At 43.5% G+C, this 17,492-nt stretch overlaps 3 protein-coding genes across 3 annotated transcripts; 2 read left to right on the forward strand and 1 right to left on the reverse strand.

Moving 5' to 3' along the window:
- Positions 1–12: 12 nt before the first annotated feature.
- Positions 13–1,544, forward strand: CSUI_003853 (uncharacterized protein). Its single transcript, XM_068064048.1, has one exon. It carries the CDS (start codon positions 660–662, stop codon positions 879–881), a length of 222 nt encoding a protein of 73 aa, XP_067923968.1. The 5' UTR covers positions 13–659; the 3' UTR covers positions 882–1,544.
- Positions 1,545–3,338: 1,794 nt separating this feature from the next.
- Positions 3,339–3,999, reverse strand: CSUI_003854 (uncharacterized protein; the record flags this gene model as incomplete). Its single annotated transcript, XM_068064049.1, has 1 exon — positions 3,339–3,999. A coding segment is annotated over one exon (195 nt), but the record flags the coding sequence as incomplete, so codon positions are not given.
- Positions 4,000–4,588: 589 nt separating this feature from the next.
- CSUI_003855 (uncharacterized protein) lies at positions 4,589–17,375 on the forward strand (the record flags this gene model as incomplete). The annotated part of the gene is made up of 4 exons (XM_068064050.1): positions 4,589–5,274; positions 6,219–13,943; positions 14,598–15,861; positions 16,707–17,375. Coding segments are annotated over exons 1-4 (10,245 nt in total), but the record flags the coding sequence as incomplete, so codon positions are not given.
- Between the last annotated feature and the right edge of the window lie 117 nt (positions 17,376–17,492).

The following is a 17,492-nucleotide window of genomic DNA, read 5'->3' on the forward strand; positions in this document are numbered from 1 at the left end:
TGGCTTCATTAGCGGGGTCTCTTTCTCGCTCTTTGTGTGTCGAGTGTCTCTTCTGGTTGTGAAGATTCAAGATCGAAGTCCCTCCTGCTCATGTTGGTATTGTTCGTGTTGGATCTGCTTTCTCCTTTTCTTTCCACGGTTCGTATTTGTCGTCTAGAATGCAGCAGGTCTTCTCTCTTAAGACAATTTCGAAGAAGAGACTGAACGAGTTCATGAGGACATTCCATGAAAGAAAGAAAGAAAGAAAGAAAGAAAGATCGTTATGATGTATGGTCTTCTGAAGGAATGATAGGTATGAGATGAGAACACACCTAACTGACAACGGGTTGGAGTGAAGGGAGCTCCTGATCTTTCTCCCTTTCCTTTCCTTTAAGATGCGTGTATGGAGGTCTAGGTATCTATCTGTGTTGAGAGAGAGGTAGATAGATAGATCGATATAGACGACCAGCTACCTGCCAGACCCTCGCTGTCCCTTTTCTCTCTCCGGGGTGCGTTATTCTTTCTCGAGAAGAGAGAGAGTCTTCTCTGAAGTAGAAATATGAAGGAAAAGGAGGAGAAGGAGAAAAGACGCTTGGGCTGTACGGAGAGATAGGAAGTGTCGTGTTGAAGGGCTCCTAGCGTTTTCGAGTATAATATCAGGAGGAGGGTTTGTCTCAGATATGAAAGAGATGGATAACGTTGAGAGAGAGAAGGAAGTTTCTTCAGCGCGTTCCTTCTTCTCTTCTACAGGTCTTTCCCTAAAGAGAAAGGAAAGGAGAGATTCTATGTGTATCTTTCTGTTCTTTGACAGATGGTGGCTTCTTCTCTTCTTTTTTACTCCAAAGACTCGCCCAATGTGTGAAAAAGCTCTCAGATGCAAAGGTCTCCTTCAGTCTTTATGATAGATTGAAGAAAGGTGGATGGTGTTGGGGAAGATGTATGTGAATCTTCTCCTGTTTCGACTGCTGCCAAGAGAAGGAACTGTCTCAAGACATGCGATTCGTTCGGTTGTCTCCTATGCTTGAAGCCTCATATATATAACGTCTTTCTCTTCTTACTCGGAAGCGAACTCTAATAACGAAAGAAGCTTCACGATTGAAGTTACCAGTCAGGCCAGACCAAGCGATGGTAGATAGATAGATAGATTAAAGATAGATTGCAGATAGATGGATAGATAGATCAAAGATAGATGGATAGATTAATGATAGATACAGACTGCTTCAGTTTCTTTGGGTATTCGGGGTGTTGCCGACTTCGTGAGGGAACCGAAACTGAAGGTGATTTGGTCCGATCACAGGTGGCTAGTGTTTTTCTCGCTTGAAGACTGTGTATCATTTGTATTGTGAATAGCAATAGCCGTCACGTATTTGGATGGGCGATCACGGGGAGAAAACGAAAATGAAAAGACCGTCCAAGAGAAAGAAACCGACGAGGCTGATGGATGATTTATTTCTTAAGGCCACAAGATAAACGACTATTCTCAACTCGTGGGAGTCGCAGGAACGGAGAACCCAGGAATGGGGGGACTGCGTTTAGCATGCACTGTGCGATCGTTGACAGTTGAGAGAAAATGGGAGTTTCTTGCGAGCTGTCGGTGTCCTTACTTAGGGAGCGAGATAGACGGCAAGAAGTTGAAACTTGATCAGTCCTGTTAGACTTACTGACACGACCCTAACGTCTCTTCCGTGCGTGCAAGGGCCTTTCTTCTCCAGCCCGCTAGAGGAATCGATCAGCATTCCAGTAGCCAGTCGACGCTGGCGTGAGTAGTTGTACGATCACTAGGAATCCTGGAGAGAATTTCCACAGTATTGCTCCGGTTGCTTATTGAGGAGGAAAGTAGGCGATGAGGTTTTTGAGGCGTAGCGATACAGCAGAGCCACCTAAAAGAACTCTATCTTTTTGAGCTCAAGTCTTGACCCTCCCTTCCTATCGCGACATCTGTCTGATGATCGTGTAGTCACGTTATGCGGCAATCGAATTTCCTTCGAAATCTCACGGAAGCGAGACAAGTCAGAACGTTACGTTATTGCTATTCGAAAGAAAAGGCAAAATTCTGTTTTAAGAAACGAAGCCATTCGACTCTTCCGGCTGTATTGGCTCTTGTCAGGACAACAGGGTCTGAGTCTTTTCTGACCTGGGGATTCATCTACATCTCTGGGATTCTTTCGGTGATCTCTGGTAAAACAGCTCTGCTGTCTCTCCGGAGAAACTTCTTCTCTCAGCAGCGTGACTATCTCCCCGACGAAAGGAAATTTCCTTTTTATCTCAAGTAGTCTGTAGTCACTGAAGGGCAGGGCCATCGAAGTGGAGAAGAAGTCGCTGTTTATGAGATGTGATCATCACTGACATGCGACAAAGAGGAAAGATAAGTGTATACAATCTACCATATACTCGTATAGACGTACTTGCGCAGACCATGACAACTTCCTGCATGGATTGTTTCTCTCCACAAAACTCCACCGAGATTATCTTCAGGTGGAGTCGCAAAGATGAGTAACCGTCCCACGAGAGATAATCCTCCTTGGAGCCGTAAATTGAAAGCATCGTCTGTCTATCAGAAGTGACGAAAATCCCTATCCATCGATCTGACTGAGGGATGCTATCGGTGGGTGTCATCATAAGGCGCCTCGCCTCTTCACACCGAAGACACGACTAGATTTGTGTAGGCCCGGCTTAGTGAATTCTCTCTCTCTCTCGAGTTCACATGAATTCTCCATCACGAGTTTTACATCCTTCAATAGAGAATGATATCTCTCTATCAACGTATGCATTCACGTGATGGATGATAGAGTAGAGCATCGCATCAGCCCTGCACCGAGAGCTTTCCTTTCTTTCGTTGCGAGTTCTCCCTCTGTGTAGGGAGAAATCGCATCGTTACGATACAACGTATCAATCTTCCGCGGGAAGCTTTGAGCGGTGCTTTCTGCACCTCATAGCCGCATGATTAACATCGTGAGACTCTATCTGAAGAAGCAGCCATCCTCTATTAGATCTTAGACTTCTGTGCAGCGTCAATGCTTCGACCGCCCCAAGAGACATCCTTTTACGGAATAAGGTGGACACCCGTGTTCCGAGCGTGGCGATGATCCTCCCGCTGCAAAGACACCCATGTCGATTTCTCTACCCCACCGATCACGAGCTTCGCAGCTAGTTCTCCGAGGGTAGAGAAATAGCGAAGATTAGCATGTCTAGTTAGACATGGAGGCGCGCGTTATACTTGTGGGCATATGCGTTTCTTGAAGGTATTGCTACGATGACGTAACTCCGACAAATATCATCCATTCTCTCTGACGAGGGAGAATACCAAAACAACATCTACAGAAATACCTTTCTTCTTAACATAACTGAAATTTTAAGAATGGCTGCTTGACTTTCTCACATCAAAACGACAAGAGCATGGAAGAGCTCAATTTCCCGCGCAAGTCGGCAAGTTGTTTACAGGTGGATTGTCCCTAGACCCTCTAGCAAGAGAAGATGTTTAGCAGATCAACGTAAGGCTCGTTATAGAACCGAAAAGAATCTACTTTTACCATCACATAGCAGAAGTTCATCTTACGGTACTGTTGATTCGGCCTTTCAAAATTCCGCTCCCTTCAAGCCAACTAAGTCTTCTTTCTTGTTGAAGCTTCTCTCCTATTAGGAAAAACATTCTTCTCTCTTCTTCTACATCTGGTGGATGCTTCGGCATCTTGACTTCCGTTCAAAACGATCCAAGAAAAGAGAGAGACTAATCCCCGAAATGACCTTGCTTTGTCTTCTCCCCGCTACTCTCAGCTTTCTCTCCATTATGACCTAGAGACTCAAAGAGCTTCTCTCCCTTCTACTACTCGGTCAGTTCTCCATACGTAGTAAGCGCAATCTCTCTCCGTATCGTTCTGGAGAAAGAAGGGGAAGAAGTGTCGTCTATCCCTCTTTTCCTGCCTCGTCTTCTTGACGGTCGAAGATTTTCTTCCGAGTCACATCGACGGTATGAGTTGGGAGAAGCGAGCGCATGCGTGGGAAAGGAGTGATGGAGGAGATTCGAACGTCAAAGATATTAAGGAGGGCAGCCTTTCTTCTCTTCAATCGACTGAGGGAGATGTTTTCATTGCATGCATGTCGTGTAAGAAGAAGCAGGAGAAGCAAGAGGAAAAGAAAGGAAGAAGATGAAGATGCTGTGGATCTCCTTCTTTCTTTTTTCTTGTCGAAGAAACTCTTGGACAAGATGTACATTAGGAAAGTTGCTTGAAAATTTCACATCAGTATTGTCATCCTCTTCACCTCTTTCCTTCTTTCTTTCTCCCTCTCTCCCGCATCGCTTCTCTGTCCAACCCCCAACATGATTCGCTTCATCCTCTTCTCTCGTTCCATCTGGATCTTCACCTTTTCTTTTCTTTGTGAAGAAGAGAGGAATTCTCTTCACAGAAGAGAAAGCGAATGCTGAGGAAGTGTGTTTGGAGAATATCTAGATTCTTCTTCCCGCTCGGTGTGTGAAAGCTCACCTATGGATGAGATAAAGCCTTTCGTAGTCTCTTATTCCTCTCCCTTCTTCTCCTCTCCTTTTTCGTCTTCGTTTCTTTCTTCTCCACTTCTTCTTCCATGGAGGAAAGCTCTTTTCTTTTTGTTATAGGGGGGTTCCTCTTTCTCTCTTTCTAATCTATCTCCTGACTTCTTTGTTTCTTTCTTTCTTTTGCAAACTTCCCACAGAAGCAAAGAAAGAAAGAAAACCATGGAGACAACAGCCGAGCATACGTCTCCTTCTTCTTCTCCTCCTCCTTGTTCTTCTCACCCCCCTCCTATTTGTCGATGCCTTCCTACCCCTATAGGAGGCCTGTCATCTCTTCTTGGCTCTTTTCCTTCTCCGTCTTTTCCTGCTTCTTCACACCATTCAAGAGAGGATTCTTCTTCTGCTTTGCCTTCTAGAAATCTCCTCTTTCTTCCTCCGTCGTCTCCCACTTTCTCTAATACACCCCATGTAGATCGCCCTTTCTCAACTCGAAGAAAGACAGAAGGTCATGATGAAACCGCAGAAAAAGCCTTTCCGCTGACGGACCAAAGAGATCTGTCTCAAAGAGGTAGTGCAAGTCTTAGGGCAAGAAAAGCTTGGGAAGAAAAGCATTCTCTTTCTTCTCGTCGAGACACTTCTCACCCCGAAGAACTCTCTCAAAGTCTCGGTGACCAAGGAGATAAGAAAGATTTTCTCTCCTGTCTTATGAAAGAGAGAAATACACTGAAGGGAGGATGCTGTGTGGAAGGGGGGGGGGTCTGGCTAGTACGAGGAATTGATCTCCTTGAGCTGGGTATACACCTGACGTGGTAAGCCATATGAAGAGAAGTCGTTCTGCATGAGTATATCTTCTCGAACCATTTCTTCTTCTTCCTCTTTTTCTCCAAACGGATTCTACATATTCTACACCTACTTCATATCATTGCATGTATCACGTCAACCCTCGTTCTCTTCTCTTGTCTCTGCAAATCGAATAAGAGCTTTCTGCTAGGTGTCTCGTCTCTCTTTCTTCATACCCTATAAGCTTCTTAGTCTTTCGCTATGGAAAGTATCTCTCACTCTTCGCCTGTGCGTCCATATAAACTCTCTTCACATGTAGATGAGACAATACTCAAATACGTCTGTCTACTCACCTGGTAGAGAACCTCCCTAGCCCTACGTTTATATGTATATACATACACATGGATGTCTCTCTGTGTATATACATATGCTCCTTCGTGCGGCATTTGTCTGTCTATCTATTTCCAGTCTAACTGCCTAGCCATTGTCAGTCTATCTATCTATCTTTAATCTATCTACCTTCGATCTATCTATCTATGTGTCTTTAATCTATCTATCTATCCTTAATATATCTATATATCTTTAATCTATCTATCTATGTGTCTTTAATCTATCTATCTATCCTTAATGTATCTATATATCTATATATCTATCTTTAATCTATCTACCTTTGATCTATCTATCTATGTATCTTTAATCTATCTATCTATCCTTGATGTATCTATATATCTATATATCTATCTTTAATCTATCTACCTTTGATCTGTCTATCTATGTATCTTTAATCTATCTATCTCTCCTTAATGTATCTATATATCTTTATGAATCTTTGTATATATGCTGTGGTTAGTTCCATAGGTCTAGAATTCTTCTTCTATTACGTTGTATACTAATACGTGGTCCTTCATCCCCCCTGCTCCTCTTCGCATGGTTCTTTGCTTCTTCTTCATGCTCTCTTATCCCGTCTCTACAGCTTTATAAGAGCCTCATATCTCGAGATTTACAACACCTCTCCTTCTTCTTCTTCTTCCTTTTCTTCTTCTTCATCTGATTCGCTGTCTCTGTCTCTTCTTCTTCGTCTTCCTCTTCCTGCGTCAGTCTTATCTTCCCGTCTCTTTGATATACATGTTGAAATCCCTTCAAGGAAATCGACCTCTCATTCACACGAGAGAAACCGATCTTCTTCTTCTTCCTCTCGCTGTCCAACATGCGACTCCTTTTCTCTATCAGAAGAAGATGAAGAGCGAGAAGACCTTTGCTCATCATCTTCTGACTCCCCCTCTACAAGAAAGACTCCGTGGGTATCATCTTCTCCTTCTTCTTCTTCTTTCTCACCTCAAAGAAGAAAGACAAGGGCATATAGAAGAGATGAAGAAGCACGTCAATCCAACACGACCTGGAGAGGTTTCTTGACTTCTCTCTCTTCGTCGTTCTGTAAGAAGAGAAGAAGAAGGAGAAGCCCATGGCGAATACAAGGACAGCACCCACTAGGAGAGAGAAGAAGAAGGGGACCGCTCTTGTTCTCTCCTTCTTCTTCTCCTCTTCTCGCTACAAGAAGGAGAGGTTGGATGTATAGTCAGGAGGGGATTCAAGGAGGAAAGAAGTGGCGAAAGAATGAAGAAGAGAGAAGAGAAAGAAAGAGAAGAATAAGAGCATCCATAGCAGTATGCTTCGTAACTGCGGATGAATATATCCATAGAGTAGAGTTTGTATTACGTGCTAATAGTGGTCGTACAGAGAGAACTCAAGCGAGAGACATTTGCATAAGGAAGTCTCGAGATATGCACGCTCCCCCTCTCTTCTTCGACGCTCGCGAAGGGCAAGATGAAGAAGATGGACAAGAAGAAGAAGAAGGAGAGAGAAAAAGAGATCTAACAGATGATACATGCTTTCACAGAATGGAAGAAGAAGAAGAAGGAGGCGGCGGTAGTTACGGTGATCGAGAAGAAGAAGAAGAATCCTCTTCACGAAGACTAGGAGAGAAGAGACAAGTTGTTTCTTCTTCTTTACTTCTTCATCCTTTTTCTCTCCAACTGAAGAGTTTCTTTTCGTCTTCTCTCTTCTCTCCAGAGACGTTTAGGAGGTCTGAGCCGCCGTCACCTCACGTCTTTTTCGTATCGAAAGAAAGAAAAGAAGAAGAAGAAGAGACTGGAAATGAGAATCTCTTGGAAAATGACGGCGTTGAACTTACAGAAGGGACAACTCCTCCTCCTCCTTCTCTTCTTCTTCGTCAAGAAGGCCAAGGGAAAGAAGAGACAGCGACGCCTGTCAGACCTTTCTCTCGAGGTCTATCGACGACTTCACAGCTTGTCTTGATAGATCAGAATCTTGCTATCTTGAGCGAAGGCGTAGGCTCGCCCCTCCCTTGTCTGCAAGAGTCTTCTTGGGAGAGTAAATCTCTTCTTCTTCAACTTCATACTTCTCTCAGAGACGATGAAGACGAAGAGATACAAGGTGATAAGAAAGAGAACGAGAAGAAAAAGAAGATGAAGCATGATGGTGATCCACGAGGGAGGCGAGACACCTGCTCTTCTTCTTCTCTTTGTCCTGGGTCTTATCCCCTCATGAAGAATGAAGGAAAAAGAAGAGAAGAGGTAGAGAAGGAGTCCTTTCTTCATATGAAAGTTAGTGAGGAAGAAGAGCGGATGAGAAAAGTTCTTTGTAGAGATATGAACAAGAAGATGAAGGGAGAAGAAGAAGAGGAGAAAGATACCACATCAGGATCTCGAGAAGGGTATTCCACAGGAAGAAAGCGACGACGAGGGCCTGATGTGGTCCACCCCGAAGCGCATGTTGATCTTTCAGGGAGCGGAAAAAAGAGTGAAGAGAGAAGTTCATTCTTCTTCTTTCCTTTCTTTAAAAGACGTCGCGTCGTTTTTCCTGAGAACTGGGAGAATGGAAAGTCCTTTCTTTCTTCTTCTTCTTCTTGGCATACATATGATGAATGGAGCCAGGTTGATAAGGAGGTTGGTCAACAGGACGACAGAAAAGATCAGAAGAGATGTGTATGTACGGGGTGTACATACACCTCAAGAGAATGCTATGTGAAACGAAGGACAATGAAGATCTCCTATGCCCCTCTTTCTTGTTCTCCTTTCTCTCGTCTCAAGAGAAAAGTTTCACGTGGATCTTTAGATGACAATGGTAAGGGCGATGTAAAGCAGCTTTCTCAAACTTCTTCTTCTCTCTTATCAACAAGATCCAGAGAGGATCGAGGAAAGGATGAAGCAGGGGAGGAAGAGAAGAAGACTGAGATAGAGAGAGAGGGACGTCTTCACGAGGAGGAGGAAGAAGAAGAGAAAGAGTACAGAAGAAGATGGAGAGATGTCTCTTATATAGCAAAGCTTCCTCTCTCTTCGGCCTTTCAGAAATGCATCAAAAGACTTCAACAGAAACTCATGAAACAAGAAGGAGAAGGAAAGGGGAGAGAAGTAAAAGGAGGAGAAGAAGACGAAGAAAGTGTCTTTGTTCTGAAAGGCGGGGATGAAGAAGAAGGTAGCATACGACACCCATGCCATGTATCTGTCCCTAGAAGATACAGAGAAGACAATAGAAGTACTTCTCTTCTTCTCATCACCTGTGGAACGTCTTCTCCTTCTTCTTCTTCTTTCTCTTCTTCACTCTGTAAGAATCGAGAAGGAGAAGAAAGTCACGAGGGAGAAGGTTCATCTACACACCTCGAGAAATCTGTAATAGGGCGACAAACCTCATCTTCATCTTCTTCTTCTTTTCATTCATGCTTTCTCATTCCTCCTGCAGAAAAGAAGACGAAGAAGAACGAGACGGTAGATGAATCGTCTTCTTCTTCTGAGACAACAAGTAGTTTGTATCCTCCATGGGGGAAGGAGCGAAGAAGAGATCACTTTTCAGAGAGTGGTCCAGAAGTCTGTATATGGTATGTAGAGATCTTAGAGAAGGATACTAGGGGTGGTACTAGGAGAAGAAGAAGCTTGAATTCTCGCACTACTCCTTCTTCTTCATCTTTCGTCTCTTGTTCTTTTTCTCTCCTTTCAGATTATCTTCTCAACTTAGCCCAACTCGACGTTCACAATACAAGTGATCTTTCTCTTTCATCGGACCTCCTTACATCTTCTTCTTCCTTTCTTTCTTTCTCATCATCCTCACTCTCTGTTTGCTCATCTCTTTCTTCTTCTTCTTTCTTTTCTTCTTCTTCTTTTTCGTCTCAAGCCCTTGGGACATCTTCTAAAGATATCAGTCCACCTCCTTATCTCTCAGCTCATTCCTCATTATCTCTTCCTCCCAGAAACCCTAATCATCTTTCGACGAAGACGGCAACTTCTTGTTCTTTTTACAACTCTCCATCCTCTTCCTTTTTGAAGCAAGATGTCCTCTCTTCTTCGTCTTCTTCGTCTATTCCGCTATCGAAAGTTGTCTCTTGTTGTGGACTGTATGTCTCATCTGCCTGTGAAGAAGAGACTGTCTCTCTTTCCATCTCTGAGAGAAGAATGAAGAGTGATGGGACCGGGGAAGATCAGCCCGTGAGAGAGACGTTATCCATAGCTTCTCCTCTATGGATAGGGATCAGAGACAATCGAGGAAGATTCTATCTGCTGCGGGGTAAGGTTATCTGTGAAGATTTTGGAGAGATCTCTCACAAGGAGAAAGAAGAGGAAGACGACGAGAGAAGATCACTAAAGGCCGTAGGAGATGAGGAGGAAGACAGAAGAAAAAAGACATCGACTTTACGCTCTTCTCTCTCGTTGAAGGGGTGGCCGGGAAAAGCCTCCTATCGACGATTCTTCTTACAGAGGAGAGAGCTTCTTGATATGAGAGAAAATGACGGAATGGAGAAAGAAGAAGAGGAAGAAAGAGAGGAGGAGAATGAAGAAGATGAAGAAGATTTACCACATGAAAGTCGCGATGGTCTCCATCAGGACAGACGAAGGGGTCGCTTTATGAAATATCTCCATGGAGACATCACGTGTCTAGGCTGTCTAGATTGTAGTAGTTGTATTCATAGTCAGTCCTCATCGAATCATCTTTCTCTTCTTCATCCTTCTTCTTCTCTTTCTTTTACTCCTTCTGCATCAAGTGGCGTAGTCGGAGAAGACCTTTCACCTTGGACGGAGACAAGACGACGTGGTCGGCCTCATGTCTACAAGCCAGTGAGAGAGAAAGAAGGAGAAGAAGGAGACAGGAGAGAAGACGGCGAGAATGCTGAAGAGAAAGAGGGGGCTTCTGATCGGTGTCGTTACCCTCAAGAGAGAGAGGAGTTGTGTAAGACGAATGATAGAAGAAGAAGGTTCTCCGCCCGTTCTTTATCGGAGAGTATGAAACAGCAGACATATGAAGAATTGGCTAGTCGGTGGCTACTCACTGATACCCATCTGTGGCTAGTCGTGTCTACATCTTCAACCTTCTCACCTTCTTCTTCTTCTTCTCTCTTTTTCCTCGATGATGCTCTTCATTCTCCTCCAACAGATGAAAGCAAAGAAAACCTCACTATCTATTGTTTTCCTCTTCCCTCTTCTTCTTCATCTTCTTCTTCTTCTCCTTTTTTATCTCCCTCCACATCTCCTTTTTCGACAACGACCACCCTCACTACTCATGACGAAGAGAACAGGCCTTTCATCGAGAAGAGCGAGAACACCAAGAATGAGATTTCTCATCTTTCTTCTTCTTCAGATCTCTCTGCTGTTCGCATACAGATGCCTTTACACATCTCTCCTTACAGACATGTCTACGAGAGAAACAAGCCTAATGATTTACTTAATCTTCATATCTGTCTTTCGCTGCTTCGTCATCTCATTCATTCTCTGTCTACCCTTCTGACCACCGCTAGATCTCTCCTTTCTTCTTCCTCTTTCTCTTCTTCGCAGACTCGATGGTCTCAAGCTCGCTCAGTTGTCTCTTGGCTAGCTAGCTATCTCGATGCTGAGGGTGAGGCTCATCTTCGTCCGCCTTCCCCTCCCCCTGTATCGATTCTTCAAGAGGGCGATTTCTCTAAGAAGACTTCCTCTGCTCCTCTTCTTCCTCCTAGGCATGGCTTTTCCTTCACGGAGAAGATCTTTGGTCTTGAAGAGAAAAGAGAGCAGAATGCTACCTTCCCGGAGCACGAGAGCAAGGAGAAGAAGAAGACGTTTTCTTCTCTCTTTCTTCTTCTTTTGAACTCTACAGAATTTTTCGAAGGAAGTCATAGCCCACAGCCCTTTCAAGAAGAAGAAGAAGCAACGATGAAGCAGAAGAGAGACGGGAAGTCGTATGAATCAGATCAAGAGAAAGCATTTCTGTCGCGGGCCTATCCTTCTGCGTATGTCTTACAAGAGGAGTGTTGGCTAGAGAGGAAGAGAGAGAATCCTGTTGAAGAGAGAAGAAGCTTTTATGTGTATAGAACATATCATGACTTTCTCTGGGAGGTCATTCATCATACGCTCCGTCAAGCTTCTTCTTGTACTTCTCTTCTCAATACAAACTCTGAGAGACTCGAGAAAGAAGAAGGACATCTCTTTCATTGTCCTTACTCTCCGGAGAAGGGTCTCGAGTCTTCCTCTTTCTCTCAGTCTTCTCGTCAGAAGTTTTCTTCTTCTTCTTCTTCTCTTCTTCTTCCTCTACACCCCTCACTCTCGTTGGCGACAGAGGGGCTTTCAAGTCTGTCTCATAAATCTCATCTCAACACACGACAAAGAATGTCTGCTGATCCTTCCTCTTCTTCTTCCTTTTATTCCTATGATATGTCTGATCCTCTTCTAGCTACAATAGCATGTTGTCTCCTTGTATGCTATCGACTTCAATCGATTCTCAGCTCCTCTTCTTTCCAGAACATGTCGTCTTCTTCTTCTTCTTCATTCCTTCTTGCTAGAAACTCTCCAAAGCAAAGAGCAACCTCTTCTCTTACAGATACTCCATTGCAGCACAGTCAAGCCATCTCTTCTTCTTTCTCTTGTTCCTCTTCTTCTCTCTGTTTCTTCTTCCTAGGTTCTTCCCGTGTGTGGGCTAGGGCGCTAGGTCTACATAGACAGAGAAGCACAAGACATATCGATGAAGAGGAGAGACAGCAGGACGGGCTGATATGCAGAGAGAATAGAGAAGATAAGAGAGAAAGAGAGAAAGGAATAAGGAGATCTGCCGGGAAGACAACGGGACGGTCCTTCTTGGAATCTTTCCTATCTCCTCCTTCTCTTTCTTCTTATTCTCTTACTCTTAAAAGCAGTTTCAAATATTTCAACGAAGAAGATCTAGATCAAGTTATCTCCATACCACTGATCTTCTCATCTTCCACCGTCTTCCCTTTCTTCGTGAAAACAACGACTCCAACCTTTTCTTCTCATTCTTCTTCTTCTCATTCTTCTTCTTCTTTTTCATCTTCTTCTACGTTCTTCCCTGTAGGTCCAGTGACTTGCTCGCTGTCCTTAGCGCGTCCTCCTCTGTCTGTAGCTGAAGTTGCGGGGTGTTACCTGAGCTCTTTAACTTCTTCTCTTTATGAAGAATCTCTCTCGAAGCAAAATCTCTCAAGTCTTCCTGCAGTGCTTCTCTCAGGAGAAGATGAAGAAGAAGATGACGGAGAAGAAGAGGGGAAAGAAGAAGAAACCTTCGATGTTGTAAAGCATCTCTTCGATTCTCTCAGTCATGTACTTCACATGGAAGTACAAGACCCAGAAGATGTAAAACATAGAAGAAATCTTCCCTCTTGTTCTTCTTCGTTTTCTCCTACGTGTCATCTGTCGAGCTCATCTTCTTCTCTTTCATCTCCCCCAGAGACGAGAAGGTCTTCTTCAAAAGGTTTGAGATTTCTTAGCCAATGGTTACAAGATTGGTGTGAGGAGAGAACAAGAATCTCTCAGCTAGAGAAGAGACGGCAAAGAAGAAGAAGAAGATTCTCTTCTCTCTGCTCGTCTTCTTCACTCTATTCTCCTGTAGATACACCCGAAGGACTTCTTTCTACTCGTCAAACCGGGCATTATCTCCTTCCTAGACATCCAGGAAGAAGCAGAAGAGATACATCTTCTCTTCTTCTTTCATCCTCTATCCTTTCTTCTTCTTCGTCTTCGCATTTCTTGAAAAGACTCTCGTTTCTCAACAATCCAGCGTGGAAAGACTATAAGATAGAAGGACTCCGTCAAGTAAGGAGGGAGCATGAAGAAGGAAGAAGAGAAGAAGAAGTAGAAGTACCAAGCTTAGAAGAGAAAGTCAGGCATCTTGTAAGGGGTATCTTACAAAGACATATTCAATCTTTAGCACGCTGTTCTTCTTCTCCTCTATGGAGACTCACTCTTGCTGGCTGTATTCTTCTCGAACATATACATCGATCTCGTAGAGAGACCCAAACCGTCTCTTCTTCTCCTTTGTCGAAGAAGATTAGCAGGAGAGGAGGAAGATCTCTCCCTGAATATCGTGGGGGTGTCGGTAGAAGACCTTCTCACCGATCAGACGTGTCTCAAGACTTGACAGACATAAAGAGAGATGAAGATGGCTCTCTCTCCTTGGGGGACCCTGAACTCATTCGGCTTATATTCGGAGATAGGGTGTTCTTGTCATTACGAGAGAAGAGGAGAGAAAGAAAGAAAGGAGAAGATCTTGCAGGTGCCGTGAGAAAGACGATAGAGAGAAAGGAGGGGCTATTCTTTTGTCAATCTTTCTCTTGTTTCCATGTTCCTAAGAGAGCGGAGGAGATAGAAGCTTATGTAATGGACTACTATACATCTCATCGGGAACAAGCCACAGAAGGAGAACAAGAAAAGTAAGTGAAACTCTTATTCTTCTTTCTCTTTTTCTTTCTTCTCTTCTTTCTCTTCTATGAGCTTGTATGATAGTGAGGTATACAAATAGGTAGAGAGATAGAAACACTCCAGAGAGGCGAGGTCTATCTACTTCTTCTTCTTCTTCCTCGAGGCATTCTTGTAGTCTCTTCATTGTCCGTTGGTTCGTCTCATACACTCCATGTGCAGAGATAGGAGGAGAGATTCTATGAACTGAAGTAGAGAAAAGTTCTTCTTACTCCGCTCTTCTTCTTCTTATCGCATGCTGTATACATTGTATGTGTAGTGAGGAGAGGCAGGTGGCTGCTGTCAAACATGGCATAGCAGATTTCCTATACAGAATCTTCTCCACTCCACGGGCTTCTACTGTCTTTCTGCACACGTTGAGAGACGAGAGTAGCCACATATACCCTTAGTTTGTTCTCTTTTATTCCTCTATCTATTACATTCATACACGTATACGTATAGATATCTATCTATATAGATATGTATGTAATGTCTTTCTCTGCTGTGTCATCTGTATATCTCTATAGCATCTAAGTAGTATGTATCACGCTTCTGCAAAGTTCTTCCCGACCCTTCATGGGGTTCTTTCTTTCTTTCTTTCTTTCTTCTCGTGTTCTCCCCCATTACAGCGGTGACAAGAAGGCGGATGAAGATCATGAAGAGCTGCAATTTCTTCTTCTTTCTCTGCTGTCTCCTCTCTCCTCCTCAAACATAGTGACCTGGGAAGGAGAAAAGTCCTTCCTTCAACAAGCAGCTTCTCAGAAGAAGAAGAACACAGACGCCGTAAACAACTCCTCCTCCTCTTCTTCTTCTACCTCTGAGCCCTCTCATGATATGGTAGAGCTCGTAGAAGCCGATCAAGAGGGAGAGACAGACGAAGAAAAGGATGAAGATGCGAAGAATCTACTTACAAGTTTCGTAGCTTTTCTTCTTCCTTTTGCAAGTGCCGGGTCTTCGTCAGAGGGAGACTTGATTGACCTCCTAAGATCTGTCATCCACCCTATCTCTACTTTAAGAAGGAATGCTCTTTCTCAGTATCATCGCCATCTCTCCAAGTGGCATCTGTCTACTCGATCTTCTTCTTCTTCTTTGAAGGAAGAAGGTGGTATCTTTCCGAGCAAATCAGAAGACCATCATAGGATAAAGAAGAAAGAAGAAGAGAAGGAAGAAAAGAGAGGTCCAGTGTATCTTGCAGAACAGACTCAGGCGTTCTCTCTTATTCCTCCTTGGAGGGATAGAAGGAATCCTTCCACCTGTGGGCTTATCTCAAATATCTGTAACGATGTCTCTCTACGTACTATGTATATGCAGTATACAGTTCTATGCTATCTCCTCGCAGGGGTTCATTACTTTCTTCGTCATATAGAAGTCTCGAGAAAAGAGAGAAGAAGAAGGAGAGAGACGGCTGCAAAGAACGATGAAAGAGAAGAAGGAAAGAGAGGAGACAAAGAAAGAGAGAGATGTCACAGTCGCATCTTTTTTCCTCACGATCGATTCTGTCCACATGAAGTTGAAAGAAGGAGAAAAGAAGAAGAAGAAAATTACTTTCTATGCTCATGTCCATTCCATTCAAATAACAAGATTGTATGGAAACCTTCTTCTTCCTCTTCTTCTTCTCTCTCCGGGTCTATTCCAAGCTTCTCCCCCTCGTTACCTTCTGCCAGTCCCCTTTGCAATAATACCTCTGCTCGTCATAGGAGAGATTTAGACACCTCTTCTTCTCCTGCTCCGAGGCATCCAGCAGGAGAGACAGGCGCAGATCCAAGACAGCAGTCTAAGAGAGATGATGAAGATGAAGCGAAAGAAGAACAAGATATCGAAGAAGAAGAAGAGGAAAAGTTGGTCTTCTTGAAGTCGATTCTGCTCTCCTTGCGACGTCAGATAGATCGAATAGTGAGTTTCTGACGAGAATATGGAAAAGTCTGTAGACCGACTCTCCTCTTCTGTCCTAACATGACTTAAATGAATGAGAAAGAGACGCACTGAGAGAAAGAGAGAGAGAGAGAGAAAGAGAAGAGAATGAAAGACGAGGGGGATGTTGTCACAGATCTCTCTCTTCTTCCTTGTCCATATATATATATATATGAGAGAGAGAGAGATACATATTACATATATGAATAGAGAGACTGAGAAGGCGTAGAATGTATCGCCTTGTCTCTCCACGGGCCGAAGACTTCTCTTTCAAAGGTTATGGCATTTCCAACATAACGACGATACACTCATCACCCCACGCCTTCTCGATCTCTCTCTTCCTATATGGAATATGTATATATACATCTCTCTCTCTATATATATATAAATATGCCTATACATATGGGACTAGTATGAGACATTTCTTTGCATTTATCTCTTCTTATCGATGGGATTGAACCTCCGACTGCGTAGACTGTCTGCGGTGTATCTAAACCTACATCTATATACACCTGCCGGCACGTCTTTTTTCATGAGAAGAGAGAGAGAGAAAGATGAGGAGTCTATCGAATCTTCAACATATCTCTCTTTCCTCTTGGACGTGAAGATAGATCCCATGACTCTCCTCTTCCTACCCTCCTTCTCTTCATTCCGTATGACCTGTTTCTGTCTCTATCGACAGGCGACTCTGACGGCATTCTCTCTATCTATCTATGTGCGTATGTATGTCTACTTCTCTACAGAGTTGTTTAGAGTGTTGATCTGTTAAGAGTGATAAGTGAATTTGTATCACCTCTATCGTTCTTTTTTATGTGTTCTCTCTACAGCTTCCATTATACTCAGGTCTCCTCACGGCGTTCACCCGCTCTGGGACTGCTTCTTCTTCGTCTCATCTCTCATCTTTCTCAGTCTCTCATCGCCATTCTTCTTCTCCGTCGTCGTCTTCTTGTTCGTCTCTTGCTCTCTCTTGTACCAGATGGAGTGCTGCACCTTCATCGTTCTTTCTTACTCTTCCTATCTCTACGTCAGCTCGGAGACTAAAGCTTCTTCATGCTTTCTTTAGAGAAATGCACTCTAGATCTGAAAGGGAAGGCGACTGCTTCTCTTCATCTTCTTTTTCTTCTTCTTGGACGATGACGTCTCTCGATCTTTACATGAAAGACTCGAGAAGAGAAGAGGAAAAAAGAACTTTTCCAGAACGAGAAAGAGACCAAAACGAAGACGAAATCTCCTTCTTCGACAGGGATGATGTGAAAGAGAAAGGAGAAGGTGTCTCTTCTCTTGTTTCACGTTTAGAAGATGAAAGAGACATTTCGTCTGGAGCTCCATCAGATTCTCTGTTCTCGTCATTCTTCTCTTTCTATCACAAGACGAACCAGAAGAAACCTTGGGACAGTCTTCTTCTCAGCCTCTTGAAAAGATTCGCTCTTCCCTATAGACGCACTTCGATTCAAGAAGAAGAAAAAGATGAAGATAATTCAAACGACAGATCAGAGGTCAGCTCCTCAGAGAAAACGACGGTGCCTATGTATCTATCTATCGATCTATCTGTCTATCTATCCTTAATCTATCTTTAATCTATCTATCTATCTGTAATCTATCTTTATCTATCT

Source organism: Cystoisospora suis, assembly GCF_002600585.1.
Source record: "Cystoisospora suis strain Wien I chromosome Unknown contig_1741, whole genome shotgun sequence".
Lineage (NCBI taxonomy): Eukaryota > Apicomplexa > Conoidasida > Eucoccidiorida > Sarcocystidae > Cystoisospora > Cystoisospora suis.